The 27,472-nt window shown below is 41.0% G+C and overlaps 1 protein-coding gene across 1 annotated transcript in view; it reads right to left on the reverse strand.

Moving 5' to 3' along the window:
• Positions 1 to 5,221: 5,221 nt before the first annotated feature.
• NAT10 (N-acetyltransferase 10) overlaps positions 5,222 to 27,472 on the reverse strand; it is a 34,767-nt gene continuing 12,516 nt past the window's right edge. The window contains exons 9-29 of the mRNA XM_081945116.1: positions 27,293 to 27,426; positions 24,755 to 24,848; positions 22,066 to 22,164; positions 21,085 to 21,221; positions 20,005 to 20,129; positions 18,980 to 19,130; positions 18,126 to 18,222; positions 17,004 to 17,120; positions 16,341 to 16,442; positions 15,311 to 15,385; positions 15,038 to 15,154; positions 14,664 to 14,797; positions 13,918 to 13,966; positions 12,872 to 12,968; positions 12,446 to 12,556; positions 11,489 to 11,661; positions 9,766 to 9,885; positions 9,409 to 9,507; positions 8,805 to 8,878; positions 7,919 to 8,002; positions 5,222 to 6,825 (exon numbers count right to left, since the gene is read on the reverse strand). Of these exons, the coding sequence (XP_081801242.1) occupies positions 6,735 to 6,825; positions 7,919 to 8,002; positions 8,805 to 8,878; positions 9,409 to 9,507; positions 9,766 to 9,885; positions 11,489 to 11,661; positions 12,446 to 12,556; positions 12,872 to 12,968; positions 13,918 to 13,966; positions 14,664 to 14,797; positions 15,038 to 15,154; positions 15,311 to 15,385; positions 16,341 to 16,442; positions 17,004 to 17,120; positions 18,126 to 18,222; positions 18,980 to 19,130; positions 20,005 to 20,129; positions 21,085 to 21,221; positions 22,066 to 22,164; positions 24,755 to 24,848; positions 27,293 to 27,426 (2,280 nt within the window). The 3' untranslated portion in view covers positions 5,222 to 6,734. The remainder of the gene's footprint in view (positions 6,826 to 7,918; positions 8,003 to 8,804; positions 8,879 to 9,408; positions 9,508 to 9,765; positions 9,886 to 11,488; positions 11,662 to 12,445; positions 12,557 to 12,871; positions 12,969 to 13,917; positions 13,967 to 14,663; positions 14,798 to 15,037; positions 15,155 to 15,310; positions 15,386 to 16,340; positions 16,443 to 17,003; positions 17,121 to 18,125; positions 18,223 to 18,979; positions 19,131 to 20,004; positions 20,130 to 21,084; positions 21,222 to 22,065; positions 22,165 to 24,754; positions 24,849 to 27,292; positions 27,427 to 27,472) is intronic.

Consider the following 27,472-nt stretch of genomic DNA (forward strand, 5'->3'; position numbering starts at 1 on the left):
ATCTGTATTTAGTGTTTGTTGATTTATTTACTTGGGCAAACAACTCTCCCCATTTTCTGAAATCTATGCTGATCTCTGGCAATAAGAAACTTGACCACAAAGAAGACCTCTGTGACCAGGCATCCACCATCTCTTTGGGCTCGAGCCATTGTCCATCCCATTAACCGCCTTCTTAAAAAAAGGCAACAAAAAAGATTGCCACTAGCATCTGCTGAGAAGTCACTCCCCGGCCAAGCTGAATGCACCACTTACCCTCCTGGGGCCTAGGCTGTTACTACGGTTGGCAGCACTGGATGAACTTCCACTGCTGTGCACATCCCCTAGGCAACCCTTTCCTCCAGATCCTTACAAGCCTAGGACTTTCCTAGTGGAAGTGTTAGTAAATATCAGGCTGTGAATAGCATCAGGGTAGAATCTGTTTGGGACCTGTGGAAGGGAAAGATCCAGACAGATCGGCCTTGTTGCCATTAAAGATTCCTATTAAGCAACAGAGAAAAGGCTTTCCTATGTCACACCCAACTAGTAAAAGTTAACATAAAAGCTGCCGACATTTTTTGGAAGGTATAAAAAGCATGAAGTCTCCATTTGGTGGTTCCTAAATCAGGGGTCTCCAACTTTGACAACTTTAAACCTGGAGGACTTCCCCAGCCAGCAAAGCTTGGCTTAAAATTGCCAAGGTTGGAAACCCCTGTCCTGAAATGACCTAACAAGTAACTGTAGAGTAGTTCTCTTGGGCGTGTCCACTGCTTTAGTTTCCAGAGGGGTACTGGGCTGGTGCAACATAAACAAAATAATCTCTGCTGACCCCATTAAAGACTAGTGCACTGATTTGTGCAGGTTTCATTGGGTGAGATTCATTATCTTACTCATGTTCTATGCATTAGGGTAGAGGATAGTTGGGTGTGCACCAACCAATTGGGCAATTTAGCAGAAGTTAAGTTCCAGCTATAAAGCTGGTATGATAAGCATCCTTCTCCCTCAGTTTCCACTTCAAATACCTGAGCCTTGTATGACAGAGTGAAAGACTGAATAATAATATCATATTTTCAGAAGTTTTACCAGATGCATTCCTCCGGCTGCCGATCAGGCTCTCTCAACTATACAGCCTTCAACTTAAGGGCATCCATTCTGCAGTACACCCTTTCTGACAAAGACCTTTCCCAGCCAGCAAGATAGGTGCTGCCAGCTGTCAGAACCATTCGAGTACTTCTGAAACAGAGGCACAATCACACCTGACAACTAGGTCATACCATCACCTTCCCCCTACAGGGAACTGTGGCAGCCCTACATATCTTTGTCGTTGTCCTCCAAATCGTAGCATGCTCAGACCCACAAGGGGAACTGGCCAGTTCCTTGGTCTTTCCTTCAAAGATGCACTGGCTGCAGATAATGGCCTCACCTGGGCACGCGATCTTTAATATTCAAAAGCTAACCTTTTTGAAGAAACAGTCATTGCAGAAAAATGCCATGGGACAACTCGGGTCTTGAAAGGCTTCTTAGCATGCACATATAGGAAACCTTTTAGGATAGTGGTCTCCAATCTTTGCAGCTGGGAGGCCTGGCTGGGGGGGGGGAGAGAAAGAGGGGAACTGGACCAAGTGAGTGACAGGCTGGTGTGCATGCATACGCACTTGCACAAGTGGCGGGCTGGCACGCACAGAGGTCAATTTGCATGAGCAGCCTGCTGCTCCAAGCTAGCTCATGCAGCCCAATTCCGAATAGGAGACAGCCCAGTAGTGAGCCATAGCCCAGGGATTGGGTATCCCTGCTTTAGGACATCAGTGTTCCTTTTGCTGGCAGAGATAAATCTGTGCAGTGCCAGCAATAATTCGGGAGAAAGACAAGGGTTTTTTCAGGCACATTTTAAATATTATGCATGAAAATTCTACAGGTATCTATTTTACGCAGACACAATAAGGCGATAAAAAGACAATAGAATGAACTTCTAATGAAGTGCGCTTGAAAATGAAGCACTGCTGCAAACCAAATGTATGTCAAAAGGACATATGGGCAGCGATGTCACAACTTCGACCCTCATCTATTTGCAACCTGATGTTGAATGCAATTATTGAACTCACACTACTAAAAGAGACCCATTAAGTAGCCACTGCTCCACTGCTTATAGATTGATACCCATAATTTGGTAACAACATGTCACAATAGATTACCCTCTAGTCAACACTGATAAAATTGTTGGCTAAAACAAATACAATATTGTTTCTGCTTCTCTGCTCGCATGACAGGGGTCTCTGAACTTTGCCAGAATTTTGTTCTGAAAAGGTTTCGTCCTAAAGTCTTAATGTTTTATTCTCTTCTAGAGAAAGTATAGAACAAAATCAAAGAATAAATGAGGGTCTAACTACAGACTATTTTTCTAGCACTTGAAAGAATACAAGCTGGTTTCCCAATTTAGCTGGAGGCACATACCAATTATGGTCAATTTTGAAAAGGTTGTCTCTACTATGTGCTCAAACCCCTCATTGATGGGTTCCTCAGTGTTCCTTTTTTATTTCTAATGCACTGTTTTCCAACACTATTCTGAGATCAATTAATTCTGAGGCATCTTTGTAGGACTTCTTGATGTCAAGATGACAGTCTCCTTGAATAATAATTTGTTTCGTACACTATCTGTTCAAAAGGCAAAAGGGATACAGAGCCAAAGCACATAGAGCCAATTAAGCATATAGAGCTAATTAAGTTTGACGATAGACAATTTATGCTGTTATCAGGATTCTGAAAAGTGTTTTTCAATGAAAACAAAGTCTACACAATCCTTTTTTCTTTCCGTTCTTTGAAACGAGCTATTTTTCCTTGCACAAAGTAGTTGTTACAGTGTGTGCTTCAAACCTAGGCTTATTTCTCAAAATGTGAAAAAAAAGCTCATTAGGCAGCAATAAAAGAGTCAATATGTGGCAGAATAACTACTATGTGAAGACTAGGGAAGTTCAAATCCACCTGCAGCCATAGATACTCACCGGGTGACTTTGGGCCAGTCAGTGTCTTAGCCTATCTAAGTTACAGGATTTCCCTGTGACAGTTATCTTAAGCTCCTAGAGAAAAAAATGGATTACTAATATTAAAAATAAGCAGATTAGGTGGTCATATCTAAGCTGAAAACTACAAGTTACCAACTCATTTCAACTGATTACCTTCAGTATTTTACTCATTCACTCAAAGAATTAGGGGTGACATGATAGCAGTATTCCAGTATTTGAGGAGCTGCCACAAAAAAGAGGGGGGTCAAATTATTCTATAAGGGCAGGACAAGAAACAATCGTTGGAAACTAATCAGAGAGGCAGCATAGAATTAAGGAGAACAGTGAACACTTCCTAACAGTGAGGACAATTAACCAGTGGAACAGTTAGTCTTCAGAAATTGTGGATGTTCCATCACTGGAGGTTTTTAAGAAGAGACGGGACAGTCACTTGTCTGTAATGGTACAGGTTCTCCTGCTTGAGCAGGGGGCTGGACTAGAAGACCTCCAAGGTCACTGCCAGCTCTATTTAATCTTCCTCTGTTGTTCTTTGTAGCAGTCATGCAACATATAGAATTAAAGCATCCCCAGAGTTGGCAGTGGTGGAAGCAAAAGACAACCCTAAAGTCAAACAGAAATTACTTGGAAATCTTACAAATACAGGTAGTCCTTGACTTAACAACCGTTCGTTTAGTGACCGAAGTTACAATGGCACTGAAAAAAAGTGACTTGGGACCATTTATTAGACTTACAATCTTTGCAGCATCTCCGTGGCCATGAGATCAAAATTCAGATGCTTGGCAACTGACTCATATTTCTGACCGATGCAATGTCTTGGTGTCACGTGATTCTCTTGTGGGACCTTCTGACAGGCAAAGTCAATTGGGAAGCCAGATTCACTTAACAATTGTTAAGTGATTGACAACTGCAGTGATTGGCTTAACAACTGCGGCAAGAAAGGTCATAAAATGCAGCAAACGTCACTGAACTCTCATTTAGCGACATAAATATGGGGGGTCGATTGTGGCCGTAAGCTTTCTTCGCCTGCATACTGCTTCTAACCAATAATGATTATGAACCAGTAATAACTATTTTATACTAGCTGTTCTTAGGACTGCAAGTGTTTCATTCTTTTACATTTCCCTCCCATTAAATCAATCTTAACAGTGGACGTTTCCAACCTACCCTTTATACGCAGGATGTAACCCAGAGAGAGAGAGACGTCCTAATGATCTGAACAGGCAGTCAGTTACGCAGTCGCTAAAACAAGAACATCTGTGGACGTCTGTCCTTATGCTCTCTACAAACTAATGGATGCATTTGGAAGCAATTTAAAACTCTTGCTACCTTGGACTCAAATTGCATTAAGGCAGCCTGAGTCACTCGCTCCCAGCACAAGCTCCTTTACCTCCCGCTGCTGTACCACCACCACACAGATTCGATCCGACAGACGTGAATGAATGACGCCCCTTATAAAACAGGCTGAATTAGATCACTAAGGCCTCTCTATCTGTATCTGCGGTGACTGGCAGCTGCTCTGAAAATTCCACCCAGGCATCTCTCTCTCCTTCTCTGCCCTACTTGCTCCCTGGATGGAATCTTTCCAACCGGTAGGAATCTGAGCCGCATTCAAAGCTGCCTTCATCCCCTTCAACAACAAACTCACCAGGTGAAGCCTGACAAGACGGAGCCAAAACAAACCAACAAGAAACAAGAACGAGGGATCAGCATGTTCCATAAAACCCTGGACTTTGCCCAAAGACAACTTTATTTTTAAGTTGTTTGAGTAAAACCTTCCAAACAGCCCGTGAGTTTTGGATGATATTTAGTACCAAAAAAAAAAAAAAAAAAAAGGAGGCAAGAAAATAGAAACTTGGTCAGAGGACAGAAGAGAGCATCTGGAAGAAGGCATAGCTGGCTCTATGCAGAATGGTTGAAAAGTGCAACACCTTAACCCCCTCTGTTGGCACTCCTACAAACCCTACAATTACTTACCATATTTTTCGGATTATAAGACGCACCGGTGTATAAGACACACCAAGATTTCGAAGAGGTAAGTAAGAAAAAAAAAAGTTGTCATCTTCCCCGGCCCCTAGGAGCTCTCTGCAGACTTCAACAGGGCTGGGGAAAGGCAAAAATGCCATTTTTGGCAGAAAACGGGCTGGTTTTTTTGCAAAAATGAGGGTGGTTTTGCCTTCCCCCAGCCCTGCTGAAGCCTGCAGGGTGCCTCTGAGGGCTGGGGGAAGGCAAAAATGCCTCTTTTTGTGAAAAACGGCCCATTTTTCGCAAAAAAGTGGTGCGGGGGTGGGGCTTTGAGTTCCACAAGGAGCTGCAATATGATCTTTCAAGTCCCACTTTGTGCTGGAGTTCCAGCATAGTTGGAACTCCAATTCCAAGGCTGGGATGGGAACACTTGAAGGCTGCCATCATCCCTAGTCTTTTGACAAATCGTTCAATGTTGGCAAGGCAGATCTCAAACCCAAAACGATCAAGGCCACCCAAAAGCAGGTAAAATAAGTTGCAGAGTAAGCTTTAAATGCGTAAGGGAATAAGGCAATGTTCCTATCAGGCTAGCCAACAAAAACAGAGAGAGCGAGAGAGCTCATGATCCATAAGATGAATCTCCATAAGCTCAGTAAGGAAAAATCATATAAAGTAGGTTTAATATACGATGGTAATATCTGCTGGGAAAGGAGGCTGCAGAAAAGGGGAGAACAACATCCATGGAGAAGGAACAGAGCCATGGAAATCGAGTGCACCACTTAAATCACACACTATTAAATGTTGTCAATTTGAACTTTTGAAACTCCATCAAATGGCACTGAAATACTTTCCAGCTAACATCCAGAGTCCAGATGATGAAAAGACTATATTGGAGGTTTACATAGCACAACATTCTAAAGCAGCACTTGGGTTTGCACACTTACGCTCTCTCTGCAACACACAGTGCGGGAAAAGTCAAGTCTCAGGCAATCACCTAATCCTACTTGTTCTCTTATGGGTGGAAGATCTGAGCCCTGATGTAATCACAAAGTCAATTTAACTGGCAAGTCTCCACTCACCTGCCCATATCATAACCGCTTATGGTGTAAAAGAACTGATTCCAAGCATTAAAACAGGAGGGAAAACCTTTCAGACCAGTAACTTTGTCATCAATAAACAATAATGAGCGACAAGCATCTAAAGTACTTTCAGCAGTGTAAAATAACATGGAATGCTTTTTAATTCCACTCTGATTTTAACATTGAATACCAGCTTCTCTTCAAATCTCCAATAGTAACTCAAAGGGAAGATATTCATAGGCACGCATGCACCCATATAAAGAGAGAGAGAATGTGAGAGAGAGAGGAGGGGGGAGAGGGAGAGGGAGGGAGAGAGAGAGAGAACAAGAGAGAGGAGAACAAGAGGGAAAGAATGAGAGAGAGAGAGAACAAGAGGGAGAGGGAATAAGAGAGAAACCACCAGATTTTGTAAGGCAATATTGAAGTCACAATTTCTGGTAATCATCCCGTTTGCTGCTCTGCAGTCTCTTTTAATGGAACACAAATGCTGAGCTGGTAGCAATAAAAATATCTTCCAAATGGTGTTGCTTGAAGGCTGCTTTTATATTAAGCAACAACAATTTAAAAAAATCCTTGTGGCGTTTCCACTCCTAAAGTAAAGTTTCCTCATAGTTTCAACTCATTTGCTTGGCAAACATCAGGATTTCACAAAACAGAAAGTCCAAGTCCATAGGATGGAGGCTTTCCCTCCTTTTAATCATTTCTTCAACTTCAGCTTTGGATTTTTTTTCTTAAATTTCTTCTCCTGCCTTGGTTCTATGGTGACTTCTGATTTTCTCTTCTTGTCACTGAGGTAAAATATAATACACAGGTTATAAGATAAATACACTGGGGCCAAAGTATCGCTGAAGCTAACTTTAAAAAACAGGTGAAGATGCAGTGGTGGGATTCAAAACTCTTTACTACTGGCTTGGTGGGCGTGGCAGAGGAAGGATACTTTAAAATCCCCATTCCCTCCTGATCAGTTGGGACTTGGGAGGCAGAGAATAGATGGGGGTGGGGCCAGTCAGAGGTGGTATTTACCGGTTCCCCGAACTACTCCGCTACTGATTCTCCAGACCTGGTCAGAACCTGCTGAATACCACCTCTGTGAAGATGGTAGTTTAAATGTCCAAGATTCCCAGTCTAAAAAAAAAACCAAGAGCTTCTCTCTGCTGGTGAGGTAACTTCTGCATCCCTCCCACCAGCTAAGAGCTGGTCAACAGTAAGACTGTTTTGCTAATTTCTTACTTTCCTATAGTCGGAAAGAATACTACAGGTAGTCCTTGATTTATGACAACTGCACCAACACTGCTGTTGCTAAGCAATGCAGTTATGAAGTGAATCATGTTTTACAACTTTTTTTGCTGCGGACAGTAAATGAATCCGGCTTCCCATATTGAATATACTTGTTGGAAGCCCTCCAGGAAGGTTGTAAATTGTGATCCTATGACCCCAGGATGCAGCAACTGGCATAAATACACGCTGGTTGCCAAGTGCCTGAATTTATGTAATTGTGGGGATCCAACAATAGTTGTAAGCACAAGATCCAGGCATAAATCATGTTTTTCAACCATCATAATCTCACATAGTTCTTAAACGAATAGCCATAAGTCAAGGACTATTTGTAGTAGATAAGAACCGTGATGGTGCACTGGCTAGAATGCAGTACTGCAGGCTACTTCTGCTGATGGCTGGCTGCCAGCAGTTCAATTCTCACCAGCTCAAGGTTGACTCAGCCTTCCATCCTTCGAGATTGGTAAAATGAGGACCCAGATTGTTGGGGGCAATATGCTGACTCTGTAAACTGCTTAGAGGGCTGTAAAGCACTGTGAAGCGGTACATAAGTCTAAGTGCTATTGCTATAATAGGCCTCTGAGATGTGAGTGCCCCAACACTAACCTCTTCAGGCTGACCAGAGATGCATCCTGTCCTGCTTTACTCAGCACTTCATTCCATTCTTCATCGTCTCCTCGGATAATGTATCTAAGTGAAAAGAAAACCACTCTAAACATCAGGACAACCTGGTCAGAAAACAGTAACCTCTGCCATACTAGAATTCTGCCAAATCAGAATTCTGTACAAGCATCGTATCTGGCCCTCAAAAGCACAATCTGATTGACTCAGCTGGGAAAAAATGAGATTCCTAAGTGCAAAAACCGCACCTGCGCTTTAAAAGAGGGTGATTTATTCAGCTTTGGTTGAAATATTTATGTCTGTAAAAATGAAACCGGCCCATCCATCCTACACCAGTCCCCCAAATTAGGGAAAGGCAGTCATACTCAACACATAATCACTATTAAAGGAAGGGGGAGCAGAAGGTCAGGCATCAAAAGGAAAAGAAAAGAATGCATAAATCCAGGGAGTGCTCATTGTCCCTTACAATTAGTACCCAAGGGACCTTCTTTTTGTGTTATAAAGCAATAGTATGCATCTGATTTGGCCAAATCCCCCAAACACTTCAGAGAGATGCTCTGGCTCATTGAAGCCGAGCAAATGCATTTCAAAGCAAACCAAACTGAATTTTAACCTTCCTGAGACCTCAGGAGAAGTCTGGTGTTTTGGAAGCCCATATAAAGGTAGATTTTGTCTTTCTCTTTTCTGAGAGAGAAAAAAATATGGAGGGATTCCTTGTTTCACTACAGAACCATTTATTGGGGGGTGGGGGGTTGGAGGGAATTCTAACACCAATGCTTTGGCCAAATAGCTTAAATGATTTAATTTTCCTGGAGATAATTTGTTTATTTGTTACAGGGACAGGGGAAGGAAAAAGAATTAAAAAAATTACTGTGAAAGATCCAGATCTTTTAGCTTTCCAATCTCATTCTTATGTTTTTCCTGAAATTCTTTGGCTGCTTCTTCCTGCATTAGAAAATCCACGTTATAAACAACAGGCACTGTACATGGTTATTTAAAATGAATGCAGTACAACTCTCAAACCAAGGACAAAAGCTAATCAATGATCTATGTTAATTCTAAAGAGCCTGGTGCTTCTTAATGCATCTCACATGAGATGGTACACCTATTCATTCTAAGTGCGAAGTAAAATTCCCAAGAAAATGAGCTTTTAAACACATGGTAATATCATGCATTTACACACTTGGTCAGCTGAACATGTGTAACTATTGCAGAAATTATCCAAGTTATTGAAAACAGAACATCTGTCTTCAGAAGGGACATGCTGGGCACTTCTGAATGCTCAAAAGTCATATTTGAAAGTACCAGTTTTGTTTGCTCAACTTCCAGTATTTGTTGGCAAACGAATGAGTGAATGAATGAAATATGCATTTATATATTGTGATTCTATTAGACATAGCCAAAAAAAATCACAAGGAGATGGAACTGTAAATATTGAACACCAACAACTGAAAAGCTTATATAAAGATAATTACCAAATCTTCATTTAAAGACTTCAGGGTTGGCTCCATTATAACTTCTTTCATTACTGCCATTTGCTCTTCTACAGCCTTCTCCTGGACACTGTTGAACAACTAGGGAACAAAGAATGGTGGGACGGATCACCTTTTTGCCCGAAATATTTCTATGTATCCCCAAAACATCATTCCTGTTTATTTCCTAATTTCCCTGCATTGACTTTCTAACAATCACTACTGATATAAAAAGCATTATCACATACTACAAAACACACTGAAGGCATTTCCCTATAAAGAATCTGTAACAGAAGCCTAGAGTGTTGTGCTTCAGCAAATGATTCATCCTGTTAAATGCTGCCCCCAATGGGCATTTACCTGAACAACTTTACGGATGGTCCTGTTGAAGAGGCCCATTAACTGGCCACTAGGCAGCCCTATCTCTTTCTCCAACTGGTCCACGGATTTGTGCTGGAGACCAATTCCAAGAAGAAGAGCCTGACAAAAGAAAAAAGGTTTCCTTTGCTTTGATGCAGTGGAATGACAAGTTTCATCTTAGGCAAGTAGGGTATTACATTAATATCTCATCTAGCCAATTTCTGAATCAGCAAAACTTTTAGATAGGTTTTCCCCTATCATAACTCAGAAGGCCAACTGCAAAGGCCCATAAACACATGTGTTGCATACACAGCAGGTACAGTTTTCTCCACATCTCTGTCTTCCCCACAAGCCCTTTTTCCTAGTGTTCCACATTTGCTATTTCCTATTCATATCTAGCCAAGTCAGTTCTTCGTTTTCTCCTCGCTCTGTTTGAGCCCTGGAATTCATCTACTCATCCTTCTACTTCAAACACCAGACAAACCACGCACTGTGATAATCTGGATCTAAACTAAAGCAGTTCCAATACTTAATGATAGCTAACAAAACCACAGTATCTATATTCTGTATCTTACGTGTTTCTACCGTTTTCATCACAGCTATAGAGATTTCACTATTCCATGCCACTACAAATATATATAGAGAGGGATGACGTCCCCCATCTCATTGTACAGACAAAGCCCCAGCAAAGAGAGCTCTCCAAGGCCTGAGAAGGGGGCAATGTGGTGAAGGGATAACACCTGCTTTTTCATGGGATTGAGTATTTTCCTGCCTGTTGATCTTAAAGGCTGCACTGATGAGGGAAGAAGTGGAAATGGCGGTTTGAAGGTGGATGCATTCTGGTGACAGAGAGGAAGCTAAGGGCAAAAGAAACCGCTCCTCTATTCAATATTGTAAAACTCCCCCCCCCCTTTCATCAAGGCCTGGCCTTGAACCAGCTCACTTTTTAGAAAAGAACTGATCCATTCAGGACAGGTGGAATGAAAGGGAGTTAGTTATTGTGAAGGAGAAGCACTGCCTATACTTCCTCAGCTGAGGTTGGCAAACCAATCTTGTCCTTTGGGAAGAGAAAGAGTAAAAGGATATTAACTGCTACTGCTTGACATCTCATTTCCTGAGTTAATAGTTTGAGTGACCATTTCAAAAGAGGTTGTTTTTGTTTTCAGCCAGGATCCCCAAAGATCTGAAAGTAAGGCGTGAATAAATTTAATCAAACTCCCTACTCCTTTGGTGTGTCTAGCGTTTGCTTTTATGGCTCCAGCAACTACTAGTCATTTCCCCAACTCTCTGCCTAGAGGAATCACTACTCACAATAATTTACTGTCCAAGTGAATACTGTCAATAGTGAATACTGTCAATAGCTCAGAGGTTTCTCAGAGATTTAACTACTTGGTTTAGAGACCAGGCCTAAATAAAATCTGGAAGTGTTCATGATTCCAAATGATGTCTGGTTGTACCTATAATTCCAAAGCTAATCAGACTTCATCTTAAGATGTTTCTGATTATGAAACCATCAAACATCCACCACTGGATTCCAGAGAATATCAAGTGGCATGTGTAATAAAGATTTGGGGCTTACCGAAACACACATTTTAGAAACATTTATGTCATGGGCAAAAAGATGCTAGTGAAAAAATTGAAGCATCAATTGAAGACCCAATGGCAGGTCATCAAATGAAGTGAATTCAATTAATTCAACAGTAGTTAGTTAAGTAGTACGCACAGCCTGAGTAGCAGAAAGAGGCATATCTCCGAACTTGTTGAGAAAGTACATCCTAGAAATAGTTGGGATCATGTCCATGATCAAGTGATAGTCCACCATGTTTCTTGAGTACATCTCTAGTCTCTTCAGGTCATAAGGAATGAAGACCGCTTCTAGTTCTGTACGGCTGAGAGCTGAAAAAATTGGTGATAAATAGAAGAAAAAGTAAACTGTTAAGCAAAAATAGGATCTAAAGTCGTTTATCATCAGTAGCTCACTGTCTACACTAATTTTAATCAATCTGCATCTCTCTACATGCCTTAATCCCTGGCTCTCATAATCTCCAACCAGCCTCCTTTGGGTAGAATTGAGGCATTTGCACCTATTCGCTGAGCACAGAAGATTATTATGCCATCTAGAAATTATGGGAGATAAAGTGAAACACATCTAAAGAACATTAACCTGGACAAGGCTAATGTATATACATTTTTTTTCTTATTGAGTTGTGTGTCAGATTAGGGAGGGAGAACACAAGATAACGTATCATGCCCATTAGTGGTTTTCTAAGGAGTAGAAAGCCACTAATAGTTACTTGTAACTTGAAACAGATTTCAAAGAGTTACTCTAATGACATACAAATACTAGTGTGTTATGCCTAAGGAGAATACATTATTTTGAAAAATATTTGTATGCAATCAAATAGTCAAAATCAGTATTACTAAAGTGTATTGCCAAGTTTCATCCCTTTTAAAAGAGAAGGATAGAAGAGTACATTTAAAATTGAAGAACAAAGAAAAGGAAGAGCGGATCACAATTGAAAAAAAGAGTGGAGCTTAAATGTTTAGCCTATTAGAAACTGAATGAAGATCTATGAAAACTCTCCATTCAATGTCCATCTGTGAAGGTTCCAAGAGTTTTTCAAGGATTTTGTTTAAGTTGTTTTATGAATTGCCCTGTCAGGAGCTTGCATATACTTACCGGATTGTGACTGTTGCTTGACATTCCTGTTTTGTAATATATTCAAAGCTAATGACGGGGAGAAAGTGCTGAACTGGTAAGACAAGAGAGACAAGAATCTCCTCCTGAAATCTGTAGAGCAACGAGAAAAAACAAGGGGCTGTCATGTAACACAATATTTCTCAATCTTAAGACAATTCTATGATGTGTGAATGTCAACTCCCAGAATTCCACAGCCTGCAGTGTTGAGAAACATGGATGAGAGATCCTTGGTGCTCTCTGAGCTTGCCTTTTTCCTTGCAGATGTTTCATTTCCCAAACTAGGTAACATCATCAGTGCATCAGGACTTCCAAAGTAGTACCATGGAGATGGTGCCATTTCTTTCAAGGTTTCCCAAGCATGTAAGGGCTGATTAAATTAATCACCAAGTATCTTAATTAACTCACCTTTCCAGAAAGCAGTGAGCCAGACGTCCCCTGTGTTCTCTTCGTCTTCGTTCAGCATCTTCAGCATAATGCATGAGTGTTCCCCGGTCAGATCATTCTAGACACAAAGCCACTGGGGCTATTAGCACAGTATGTTTTCAACAAACAGCAACTATTTGTTTAAATTAAATTATTCTTCTATCAACAGAAATATAGTTAGCAGCGATGAGAGAATCATTGGCCCAAGTTAACCAAACATTTTGATTAAATGAACTAAAATCTATAATGGAATATAAGGTTTGGAAGGAACCTTAGAAATCATTCCATCCAACTCCACATAGTGTCCCTGGCAGATAAGTACCAGCCTCTGCCTTATATCCCCACCACCACTTAAAGCCCTAATTAATTAAATGAATCGCCATTTCTAAAATAGCAGATTTGCCCCCAAAAACAGAAGAATAATGTACTTCCTCTTGGCTACATCTTACCAGTCAGTAAATGGATGGTTAAAAAGAATTTAGAGTTCTTTGGCTAAGATTTATGGGGCTAAAGAATGATAAATAGCAAAATAAAGAACACTTGTATCAAATAATTAATAAATCCTCTATATTTCTATTCTTAAAATACCGTTGGATGATATTTCAAGGCAAAAAAAAAAAAAAACCTTGTAATTTGGTTTATAAAACCTTGAGAGCATGCTTCTGATAGCTATATAAGACTTTGAATTGGTACAAATGTGAGATTTTACTACAAATAAGCATAAATAATGCTTAATGATAACTGTATTCTGAGATTCTGAACTGTGAAATAAACAGGGGAGCTTTGGAAAATCTTGAACCTGATGGATCTACACACGCAGTAATCCTACCACTCAAGCGTATGATTATATCCATGTTTGTTCCTCTCATTAGCTTTTATTCCACCCTTCTAGTAAAGAAAAGTCACTCTGCCATTTTCTGACGAAGAAAAAACAAATTATTTGCCAACATAATTTTCCCTCCTCCCTGATATTCAAGAAATAATCATAGAAGTCCTGTTATAGTCTTGGACTATGAAACAAAACTTACTGGAGTTTGTCTCAAATAGACTGGTACGAATCCACCCCGTTTCCAAAATCTAGTAGAAAAAAAAACAATAAAAATTAATCCATGAACAAGAGAAAGTTCATTCAATCTTATGAAGTTCATTCATAAGCGAACTGTGGGACATGTCTATCCTGCTTTAAAAACTGAGCATTTTCAACTGATACTCCCTAATACCGTCTTTCTCAAGAAAGACATTCAGGAGCATAAATATTTTATTCTCTTTATTTCTCTTCTCTCAAGCAGAAATGCCATATGGGAAAGCTGCTCGTTAGGACAATGTCACTAAAATGGATGAGAAAAACTTTAAATAGTTTGTCAGCTGAAACAAAAATGATTGTTTTGATTGGAAAAATTTAACAAATAGAATTTCTGCAACAGAAAATCGATGTAATACCCTGTTTGCAACAGAAACTGCAGAACAGAACAGAAAATGCACACATTCCATAGAATCTGTAAGTAGCAAGTGTCCCAAAGAATAGTCCCCTTAGTTCAGGGGTGTCCAAACTTGGGAACTTTAAGACTTGTGGACTTCAACTCCCAGAATTCCCCAGCCAGCATGGCTGGCTGGGGAATTCTGAGAGTTGAAGTCCACAAGTCTTAAAGTTCCCAAGTTTGGACACCCCTGCCTTAGTTGAATCCAATATTGAGATCTGGCAAAATTATACTGGTACACAATAACAAAAACAAACCTTTCCCACTGTAATGCACATTTACAGCAAAATGCTTACTTGAGAAGCCTCGGTGTCAAGCCGTAAGAGACACCAAGGTACTCCAGATTCTCAGCTTGCCTCTCACTCAGCTTGAGAAGCAGAGGTGGCAAATCCTTCCGAGGCATCACAGCTTCTTCTAGTAAGCTGACAGCCTGAAACAATGGAGAGCATCTTAACAAAAGAGGAAGAAAATAATAGCTTGTTGGGGTCGTTGGTGCTCTTCGAGCAACAGCCAAGCTCAGAGAGCCCCCAAGGACCCCACACTTCCACCCTGTGCTACAAATATTCTCTTTTATCAGTAAATTATAGCTTGAAATTTGCTTATTTATTCAAGAACTCCAATGAAGTTTTGTGCCAACTTGATGCCACCAGTCATAAAGAAAACTTCATACCTCACTGCTCACAGTAGCGATTTCTTTTGGCTTCTGAATAACCTTTTCTTCCAAACAAGGAAATTTGCCTTCATAATACATCTGGAGCAAACGCAAAGCTCGGCTACCATAACCCATCTACCAAAATCAAGAAAGAATTAGAAGAAAGCACATTAGAGGAAGGTGTTTAAAAGGCTCTGACACGCAAATGTTCCCAGTTTACGTTATTGCACAGAATGATGTTTCATCAATTATCACTGAGATGTATTTTGGTGAAATTTGAAATAAATTTACCGCTTGGTAATCAGGATGGACTGCAATGCGTACAATTCTTCCACCCGAAAGGCTGCCAAAATCAGGATCTTGGAACTATCAATAAAAACAGGAGGAATAAATAAATGATTTTTAATGGGAAAGTATTCAATAGTAATAGTTTTTTTTAATTGATTAGTCTTACAACCATATCAATAAAAGAAAAGAAAAAGAAAATATATGATCTGATTCCAAGACAAAATAGATTTTGAAAAATATAGTTATAAGATATATATATACTGTATTTTTGGACTATAAAACACACTCTGCCCTGTCTGTGCGTCTTATAGGGCGAATATTGCGCTGGGGGGAGAGGGGGGTTGGTGCGGTGGCCATCAGCTGTTTTAGGTGGCAGGGAATGCTGCTGCAGCCGATTTGCTGCAGCCTACTTGCCGGTGATTGGTGGTGAACGGGCAGCAAACAGGTGGCAGTGAAGGTGAATGGGCAGTGGCAAACAGGCAGAAGTTAATGCAAACGGACTGTGGCGAAGGTGATCCCCGCCACCTAGAACAGCTGATCGGTGTTATTCTGGGAGGAAAATCCAATCACCAATCAGCTGCTCGGCAGTGAAGGCTCCAGTGTTCCCCTGCCGCTCAGCTCAGTTGACTGGTGGTGGGCGCAACGGAGCGGAGCCCTGACGAGCCATGTGTTGGGGCTGTGATAACGTACTGAGGCTGACCAGGCTGTTTGTTGCAAGGACACTAGCCAGATGAATACCGGATGGATGCTGGGAGGCAGAGGCAGATATTTTTTTCTTGTTTTCCTCCTCTAAAGTTAGTTGGGAGCATCTTATAGTCCAAAAAATACGGTAAGTGACAGTAATCTGATAAAATGCATCACCCTTATAGGAAACCCCAATTTGTTCAATGTATCGGGTTCTTAGCTCAACTGCCTTAATTATAAACTTAGCACTTCTGCTTACAATATACACATTAGGAGGAACCAAGACAAGCTATTTGATATTCAATACGTTTAAAAAAATCAATGTAGATTTAAGTACAAAATCTATTACCTGCTCTGAGATGTTCCATGGAATGAGATCTCCTGAGGCTTTTTTCCCTCTGGACAGGCTGTTCATAATAGATTGTCGTGATATCTCACCTTCCAAACATACCTGCAGGAATAAAGGGAAGGTAAGTTTCAGTTTTCCAGGAGTACATTATGTAGCTTTTTTTAAAACCAAAATTGTGTATCAGGTATAGATTACTTAAAAGAGTAACAGAATTACCAGAAGGTGTCGATTACTTAAAATAGTACAGAAAGTACTATTATTTTCTAATAGTAACTAGAAAGACTGGGTTAATCCAATCTCCTGATCTATTCTGTTCCCCCAAAACAATAATGTAAATGTGGTAGAAGTTGCTGGTAATAGTGTTTTGATTCTGACACGTTTTACAATCCCCAAAGTATTAATGAAAGTCTACCTTAACTGAGAAATCAGTAAGACATACTGTATGCTTTGGTTTTAGTAACTCCCAAATACTGTAAATAGAGACTCCCAATTCTTTGCTCACATGATGGATAACATGACAAATGTCTTCCCCGGAACCAATGAAGAAAAGATACAAATTCCCTAGGGAAAGATGCAGAGTCCTTACTTATTGATTTCTCCAGTTCTGCTTCTTCTTGTCTGATCAAATTCATTACCTGGGTTACTTGAAAATATCCTTCTTACCTGGACCACAGCAAGGACTTCTGGCAAGGAATTTTGAGTCGGTGGGACTGGCGGCAAAAGGCAAAAGAGATGATGGGCTGGAGCATCCGAAAGCATCTGGAGGTCATTAGGAGAATTCTGGAAGGTTGCAACCATGTTAGAGAATTAGATCTCAGTCGTTCAAGCATGCTTCGTTAATTCAGGCTAGCAGTTATTTCTAGTAATGATACTTTCTTTATTCAAAGCCCCATGACTTTGAAACACTCTATTATTCCCAATACATTCCCATACGCCGAAAGCTGACAAAAAGTATCCTGGGTCAGAATGCTTTATGTTTCTGTATGACCCAATGTGGCCTCCAGATTTAACATTATCTTTATTAGGCATCCTTTTTTTTTAAATTTTAGCAAACTTTATTTCCTAGAATCATATACAGGTTGTCCTTAATGTATGACCACAATTGGGATTGGAATCTCCGTTGCTAAATGAAGCGACCACTTGTTAAACAAATCTAGCTTGTCCCATTTACTCTGCTTCTCAGAAGCTCCCTGGGAAGGTCGCAAATGGCAATCACATGACCACAGCATGCTGCAGCCATCATAAATACATGTTGGTTGCCAAACGCTCAAATTCTGATCATTTGGCTTTTGGGACACTGTAATGGTTATAAGTGCAAGGACTGGCTAAGGCAATGATGGCTAACCTTTTTGGTTGTCGCGTGCTGAAATGTAATGCATGCATGACACGCATACACCGCACCCGCTCCACTATGCATGTGCATGTGACCCCTGGTGCCCCCTTCACCCCCGCATATGCGCCTGTGATCCCTGCACATGCAAACATGAAACCCCTCCCAGCCCCATGCAGGGCACGGGTCTCCTGCATGCGCCCTACCCCCACGGATGTGTGGCAGAGACCAGAAAAGCATCTGGCTGGCAGGAGGTACGTGCACGCATGCGCGATGGAACTGAGCTGGGGCAACGGCTTGTGTGCCCACAGAGAGGACTCTGCGTGCCACAGGTTCACCATCCCAGGACTAAAGATTGGACTGGTTTCAGTCCAATCTTAGGCAGGAGCAGAGAACAGAGTGACCCCACCATTTTTCTGCTAAGTCCAAGCTGAAAATAATACATGATCACCAACCTTGTAGTGAGAAGCCACATACAGGGCCATTAATCTCTGAAGAAAAGTTTCTGACGCTCTGTGATAACAGAACAGAGTGTCTCTGTTCACATAGTATCTGAGTGTCATCCATGAGTTAAGGGACAAATTCCTGATTTGTCTTTGAAAGCTAGAAGGAAGCCAACATTTTCTTCGATGCTGACAGACTGCCATTATCCAAATACATTTACTAATGTCCAACACACTTCATAGGCAGTGAAAAGCAGAGGAAGTAAATAGCTATAGTTATCAATTGTATTTCTAAGTCTGTGTAAATTTTTAAGATCTGCAAATGTTGGTAAAAAGGTAGGAGGTACTAAGAGGTTTGTTACCAAAAAATAAATGAGATAAGAATGCATTTACTTTGTTGCATGGAAATGAGGGTTGATTATCTCTGGGGAAACCTAAGAGTTGACTGCAATGGCAATGGGACATCTAAGTAGTGTATGTGATAAAACAAAAGGCAGAGTCAAGAATGAATAAGTGTTGAACAAATGTGAGCTGAATAGAAACGTGAGGGATCAGCACAAAAAAAAACACACACCACATTTTTAAAAAGAAGTGAGAAATTTAAACAACAAAAGGTAACTAATGAATTTACATATGTGGAACCAAGAACAAAAAGGTAGGGTTACAGTGAATGGTATTGGCCTAAATTAGTTATAGCTACTGTTTCTTTCCTTTTTCTTACTTCATGTTATTCATTTCTGTTGCTTACTACTTCTTGTTCCCTTTCTATCCTTCATAGAATGTTTTCCCTAAAAGAGAACAATGTGATGGGAATATAGATATGACTACAATAGCTGCACTTAGTCTGAAAATTAGCACAAGGATACAAATCACAGGTTTCAGGCAATGGACAACCAGATATAATTCTCGTGATGTTGAGACAATCCAAGCATAGCAAATCATTCAGCCACTTTTCAACTGGATCTCCTGGAGCATATCTAATGGACTCCTGAAGCGAAACTTCATGCAGTGTACGGGCTGGGGAGAGATGATATACAAAAAGTCACATACAAAAGGATCTAAAAATCTCTTTTGTCAAGGTGGTCAAAAAACAAGAGCTGTAACTGGTGCAGGTAGTTCTCGACTTACAATAGTTCATTGAGTTGACCATTCAACGTTACAATGTCACTGAAAAAATCGACCTATGAACCTTTTCCACACTTACGACAGTTACAATATCCCCATGGTCATGTGAATGAAATTTGGATGCTTGACAACTGACTCATATATATGACGTCCCAGGGTCATATCATCTGCCTTTTGCGTCCAAGTCAATGGGAAAGTCAGATTTCACTTAACAATCATATTGCTAGCTTAACATCTGCAGTGAATCACTTAACAACTCTGGCAAGAAAGATTGTGAAATAGGGCAAAATTCACTCAACAATAGTGGGCACGTATATTGAGTTAAGCCATTGTTTTTAAAGAGGTAATTTAACTGATTCACAATTGATTGGTTTGATACAACATGATAACCATAAACCCTATGGGTCACAAACCGCAACGCCTGGACATGCACAATCTGACAAGCCAAATGTCTAACTCATCTACATTACGTTAGTAATGTGTGGAAGCCAAACCTCAATATCTGATGGATTTGAAGAAACAAGAGACCTATCATCTAACAGAGATCAAACAAACCCATCAAAGAAAGAAGACCCACCGCTCAGCATCTGTTCAATCGCCTTGAAGGTTATCTAAGATCAAAGACAGCTCATGGAAAAGTGAGTTTTCTGTGATTCTCCTCAATTACTTTATCCTGTATATTCTTTTTTTAAAAAAAATATACAGCTCAGTTAAGCAACACAGCCATGATCTTATGTACTGCAGGTTTCTAGTTTCAGAGAAATACCTGAGGACAGTTTAGCTGTAGTGGTTATTTTGTTCTCTGCAGTTACGCTGGCTTGGGCCTGTGCACTCTCCTGTCGTAACTGCTGGATCAGTTTCAAAGACAAGGAACGGCCGGTGCCCTCATATCTACTCAAAACAAGAGACAGAACAGTCAGATGGGAACAGACAAAAGAACAAGCACAGCAGCTGTTTAACTTACGATATAAGCAGATTAATCCAAATCCTGTCCTAAAGATGTAATATCTCTAGAAATGTTGAAGTCATAGGGACAAAATGCCAGGTTTGTTATTTTTCTGTTTTTAAGACTGAGAAAGGACGGAAATTATTTTAAAACATTGGAATGCACGCAACCTTTCAGTCAAATGCCAGTTTATCTTACAACATAGTAAAAAATAAAATGTATCGTTCATAACTTAAATACAATAATAAATTAAATCAGTTAAGAACGTCTAAAAAGTTCCTTGGCTACAATGCCAACTGGTCAATTCTTTGCTTTTGTTTTTTTTTTTCTCTTCTACTCCTGTCAAACATCTAGTAACATTTCACTCCTGTTTTAACATTCCCAATTCTGAAATAAATCAGCGTGTTGAAATAGCACTTCTAAGCCTTTCTTTTAACTCAAACATTTAGTATTTTTTTCTTAACACTAAAATAAGTTATATAAGTGGTGTGTGTGTGTGTGTGTGTGTGTGTGTGTGTGTGTTCGAACAATAGTAAGGAATAATGTGAAAATAACCCTGCCAAATAGATAAAACAAGTCCTTATTACTAATGGGACAGACATTCATGAATGCTTATTTGTTGATTCTATTATCCAATGGCAACTGCATGTGCCTGACTCAGCCACAACTGACTGCCATCAGAGACAGGTGTTTTATATCACGGTAATAATTCCAGTACAAAATATTTAGAGGAAGGAGCTCACTAACTTAACAGATGAAGCAGAGTATTTTCATCTGAGATTCAAAAAAAAAAAACAAAAAACAAAAAAAAACACCCAACCACAAAAAGTGTATTCTTCATAATTTTCAGGAATAGTGGATCAACAGCCTTTGGACATCACTTTAGCCAGTACAGCTTACCCATTGATTGTAGAGGCCATGAAAACCAGATAAGGGCCCAACAGGTTCTTCACCAAAGGAAGGGGAATGGCAGCAGCTTCATCAATTACCACAAGTTCAGCCTGCCCCAGTTTCACAGCATCAGCAGGATGGATATACTGGGGGGGAAAGGGAGATGGAAAGGGTGGAAATCCTAAACTGCCTTTCTGAGGGTGTCTCAGAAACAAAAATAAAATCAGCTCTTTTAGAGCCCTTTAAATTTCTCATTTTGCTTAGTTCCCTTTATCCAAAGCAGGGGTGTCAAACTCGTGTTGTCATGGCCACGTCACGTGACGTATCGGAACTTCTCCCTCCCCCCTTTGCTAACCAGCCATGGCCAGCGCGTGATACATCCGTCCTGCAGGCCACGAGTTTGACAGCACTGATCTAAAGTAATAAATGAGCTATACCTGAAAATCACATGGAATAGCTAACAATACTATGCAGCCAAAGGTGGTATTCAGCCGGTTCTGACAGGTTCTGGAGAACCGGTAGCAGAAATTTTGAGTAGTTTGGAGAACCGGCAAATAGGCTGGCCCCGCCCCCGCTGCCTCACAACTGATCTTCTTTTGTTGCCCTGAACAGGAGAACAGAGCTGGAAAGCAGGTTCGTGGAGCGGGGAGGGAATGGGGATTTTGCAGTATCCTTCCCCTGCTACATCCACAAAGCCACATCCACAAAGTCACGCCCATAGAACCGGTAGTAAAAAAATTTGAATCCCACCATTGTATGCAGCCCATGTTCACATGTAGTAGAAAACCAGATTTAAAACAAATTAATAGAAGCATTTTCATTCAGACTTCTGAACCCTTATTCATAAAGTAGTTTACAATCCTGATTTGTTCAGAAGCCCTTCGTGCATTATTAGAAACTGCTTAAGTGCTGGATTCTGGCTTCTACCAAAGTAGAAGAGCAACATTAAAGAAAACACCCCAAATGCCCAGTTCTCCATTGGTAAAATACCTGTATTGTCTGTCTATGTTCTCGAAACACATTGACTCTCACAACCGCTTTGCTGAATTCAGGATTGAGAGACTGAATGATCTCATAATCCAAATGCTCCTGAAAACAGAAATAATGGGGCAATGTGAAAAATGAATTAAATATTGTCCTTCCTAATAATTGACATATCTTATTATTATAGTTGGTCGCACAGCCAGCCAGATGTTTAGACTGGATTTGGCATTTTTATCTACCTACTAGCTAATAACCTGGCATTGCCCTGGTATTTATTCATAGGGAGAAAATGTCTGGATCAAACATAATTTCTAATGTTGGATTTTCCCCCTTACCAGAGGGAGCCCCCCTGTGGAGTACTATGAAGCCATTACCACGGCAACTCCACTGTGCTGTACAGTAGAAGCCATTTCGCGGCAGTACAGTAGAGTCATTTTAAGGCACAACAGGCTGCATCGTAACAGAACACACACCCCGAGGGGTGTTAGAGGTGTCTTACTCCTACAGTATTTTTTTCCAGAGAGTAAGTCATCTGTAGGATGTAAGCGGTTTGGAGTAAAGAGCGAAGTGCTGTGGAACAGAATTTCACATTTTGGGAAATTTACAAATCACAAGCAGCCTATTCATGATGATTGAGTTGGGGGTCTGCAACCTAGTACATCTGGAGGCTGCTAGGCTTAAGAAGATCAGAAGATCCATGACATATGCATGCCAAGATAGGGAGAACAGGCCAGTTGGTATAGTGGTTTACAGGCACTGGGCGACTGTAAACTCTAGTCCCACCTTATGCACAAAGCAATCTGGGTGTCTGGGTCTCAGAGCCAGGACCCAAGATTCAGGCAGATGAGATCCACTGAATGCTGCACCTACCAATTCAACATCACTGAATTCAATACGAATACCCGTTCAGGTCCCTCCTCAACCAACACTAATCCTTCTTTTGCTAATATAGGAGCCAAGAAGATGGGCAAACTTTGCTGGCCTGGGAATCCTATAAAGTAAGTGCCTTGTGAGAAAGTGGAAAGATTGCTCGTTATAATGCTCCAAAGGTGCTTTTTCAAGAGGCAATTGGACTTTCTGTTTTTTTTCTTCTTTGAAGATGTTTCACTTCTCATCCAAGAAGTTTCTTCAGCTCATTATGCCTTATCATTGCAACTGCTGAGCAGGGAAAGCATCAGCTGTGCACGTTCAGTGGGGAGAATATTATATCTGTGCAGGAATTGCCTTCCATTGCTAGAAGCAAATATGGCATCTGGCTTTGTGATTAGCAAATTCTTCTTGACTTCTCCTTCATTTTAACCTCTGCATGTTCCTGACCAAGTTTTCTGAGTCATCCCTTGGTATGTTTTAAGCTATTGGGTGGTATTGGATTACTGACTGTCTACTCAAATTACACTTTCTCCTCAGCCTCTAGTAAACTGTCTGTGCACAAATACGCTAATTCTCTTGCTTCGCCAACTCCTCTTCTCTTGCCTCCCTCTGCTTATCTGCTCCCATCTCTCCAAACAAATCTCCCTGACATTTTCACCAGTCAAGTTTTCTTTCTTCCTACAAGTTTTTTAAAAAAATATGTTACTCGTAAATGCAGTCTTTGTATTCTCACCCAGAAACTTGACACGCCTCACACCCAGCTCCCACAACCAGCCCAAATTTTGCTTGCCTACTGCATGAACATTTTCTCCTTTTGCTAAAACCAGGATGTGAAACTGGATGATTGACCTTGGGCTAGTCATTCTCTCTCAACCCTCGGAAGAATAAGGTAACGGGCAAGCCAATTCTGACAAAACTTACGAAGAAAACTGCAGGGACTACAGTCCAGGCAGTTACCAAAAATCAAAAACTGATTCGAAGGCACACTCACCCAAAAAAAACAAAAAAACAAAAAAAAAAGCAAAACAAAGACAGGGTAAGAGAAAACCTGGCAGAAACATATTGCAGGGAAAACTTTTGCCAAACTGAGATACTCTAATGCAGTGATTGGCTAACCTTTTTCCCCATCACGTGCCAAAAGCAGGGGGAGCGCAGAGGGATTGTGTGTGGGTGTGCCCATATCCATAATTCTATGCGCACGACTCCGTGTGCATGTGCGGGTGATCCCCGCCCTTCTCTCGCTTTTGGTCCACAATGGACTCATCTTTTGCCCTCCCCAGGCTTCAGAGGCTTTCTAGGAGCCTGGGGAGGGTGAAAACGGCCTCCCCTCTCCCTGGAGGCCCTCCAAAGGCTTCAGAAGGCTTCCCTGAATCCTCCGGAGGGAGAAAAACAGCCCAACATGCAAACCGTAAGTCTGTCCCCAAACTTCCGGTTTGCGCATTGAGTTGTTTTTCACCTTCAGGAAAGCCTCCGGAGAGCGAAAAACAGCTGAAAATAAAGGCTGAAGTCAGCTGGCCAGCGCGCACATGCGCACTGGAGCTGACAGGGCAACACGTCGCGTGCCCTAACAAATGGCTCCATGTGCCACCTGTGACATGTGTGTCCTAGATTCTCCATCACAGCTCTAATGCAAAACTCTATCCCTTTTATTATCACCACGAAAGAAGAGAATATCTGTAGCTCAGGCTTGAACTGTGGAGTCTTTGGCGCTCTCTGAACTTGGTTGTTTGTTTGCACATATCTTGTTACTGTATAAAGACACATCTGCAAGCCAACAACCAAGCTCAGAGAGCACCAAGGACGCCACAGTATTGCTTCATCTTACCTGGTATTGTAGAGCATCAAAGCCTTTAAATACGAATTCAAACAGGGTGTGAAGATTATCTGGACTTGGAGATGTGACGAAAATGTTGGAATAGCTGTAAAGAAAGAAAAGATAAGAGCAGATGCTACAACTTTTTTCCCTCTATTAAAATGTCAGAAGCTATTTTTTAGGGCATCACCTTTGAAACACCAAATCAATTAAAAATATGACTTATGATTCAATGCCCCAATTGTTAAGAGACAATAGAATAGTGATGATGACTCTCTTTGGCATCGAACATGCGCTTTGTGTGCGCGCTCGTCAGCCACACTACCCAGAAGATGAGCTGCAAAGGGTACGTGCGCGCACATGTGCGCCCCAGGAAATGAACTTCCAGTTTCCAGTGTGTGCATGTGTACCTGCCACCTAGTCTTCTGGTTACTGGCGCGCATGTGCATGCGATGATCAGCTGGCCGGCGCATGCCCATGCTGGAAAACATTCTGGTTTCCAGCACTGCCGCATGCACGAAGGCCAGGTGATCGTCATGCACCTATGCACGCCAGGAACTCGGAAGAGGAACGGTGCCGCCTTGCATGCCAGGTGAAATGGCTCCACGTGCCACTTTGGGCAGACATGCCATAGGCTCTCCATCACGGCAATAGAACAATGCTTCAAGTTTTTAAAAGGATATATAGTGGGTCTCCTAAAGAAAGTCAGCCCTGACTTTTCTTTGGAAGGACAGATACTGAAGCTGAAGCTCAAATACTTTGGACACCAAATGAGAAAAGAAGACTCATAGGAATCCTCTTTCCTCCTTCCCCCTGGTGGTCAGGAAAGATAGAAGGCAAAAGGAGAGGAGGGGAGAGGATGAGATGGTTAGACAGTGGGCATGAGTTCGATCAGACTCAGGGAGTCAGTGGAGGACCGTGGGGAAAGGGGGGACACTGGAGTGCTATGGTCCATGGGATCATGAATAGTCATACACAACTTAGTGACTGAATAACATTTCAATCTGTCAATTATTGTAACAATAATTCTCTTATATTTATGGCTATTGCTTTTCATGTTTTGGAAGGGTGTTAGCTTGTGCAGGTCAGAGGCTGGATTTCAAGGAAGAAAAAAATAAAATTTTAACATTAACAGTTAACATTGTAAACTGACCAGAATTTTTGGAGTGGTATTTGAATGAACAAATGACTGAGTGAATGAAAATATAAATGGTGCAGAAGCAGATCTAGACTTCGGCAAACTGTCAATGACACAGTAAATCTGTCTAATAACATCATTTAAGATTGTATATGTGATGGACCACTTTGTCAAAAAATGATAAGGTACACAATGTAATCCCTCTGGAATGACCTCCCCCCCGATATTAGAACCATTACTGACCTCCGCTCCTTCCGACAGAAACTGAAGACACACCTGTTCCGACTGGCTGGTTTGGCATAATTTTAACGTCTACCTCCTGGCATACACATTCTTACTGGTTTTTAGAGGGATAGTGTTTTAAATTTAACCTGATATTTTAAACTTTTGTATTGATTTATTTATTAGCTGTACAGTTTGAGCATATTTTATCCTCCTCTTATACATGTATTTATATAGTTATTTCTATGTTTTAATCTGTTGTATTTTAATACGGACTGTACACCGCCCCGAGTCCCTTTCGGGAGAGGGGGCGGTATATAAACGCTAATAATAAATAAATAAATAAATAAATAAGCTACTATTTGCAGTAAACTAGCCCATAGATTGCATTCTCCACCTCAGTGAAAACTAGTTTATAATATTAAAATTCACTAGTATTCCAGGCTGACAGGAACAAAATAAAATAAAAAATCCTCACTATACCAATTTGCTGAATGGAAGCACTGTCCAATAAAAATTCTGATTCAGATACCAAAAAGAAGCAAACAGACACCATTAAAGGAAAAGTTTGAATTAAGTTACTGACCCTACAAGTACCGCCATGTTGTTTTCTTGACACAAAAACTGAAGAGTTTGCTAGTGCCTCCTTCTGAGAGATGTTATGCTAGCTTCCCCGTCTCCCTGGAATTTCCTGGGGTGGGTGGTGGCTGGGTGGGAGGGTCCCACTAAATATTAACTAGGTCTGATACTACTTAACTATGCCAAGATCAGTCAAGGTTGGTTAGATGCTGCTCCCTGCTGGAGACTGAAGGAACAGTATCACTGCATTATTGGGGTTCTTTTTCCACTTGACCAAAGGGAATGATATACAGCAGGGGTCTTCAACCTTGGCAACTTTAAGCCTGGCAGACTTCAACTCCCAGGATTACCCAGCCAGCTGGGTAATTCTGGGAGTTGAAGTCCGCCAGGCTTAAAGTTGTTAAGGTTGGAGACCTCTGATATACAGCATATCTAAAATAATTTCTGCTTTGAACTTTATAATTATATATCATGAACAGGCAAGTCCCCTCTCAGCAGTTACTCTGTGACCATACCCACAACATGCTTTTAATTTTCCAAACGTACTCACCAGCTCAAAAAAAGTTTCCTTACACACAAAATCCCTCTTGGAATATCTAGAAAAAACTTACCCAAAAGCCACCGCTCCCGCTATTGCCAATCCCAAAGCAGCTGATTTCCCACGCCCTCTAGCAGCTGTTAAAGCCACAGTGCTTCTCAAGGTCTTCTCAGAAATGGCTTCGATGAATTTGAGGACTCCTTTGGCCTGTCAGGGAGGAAAGAAGCCATAAAGACAGGAGATATGGATGGAG

The sequence above is a fragment of the Natrix helvetica genome (genome assembly GCF_964273705.1).
Source record: "Natrix helvetica genome assembly, chromosome: 1".
Lineage (NCBI taxonomy): Eukaryota > Metazoa > Chordata > Lepidosauria > Squamata > Natricidae > Natrix > Natrix helvetica.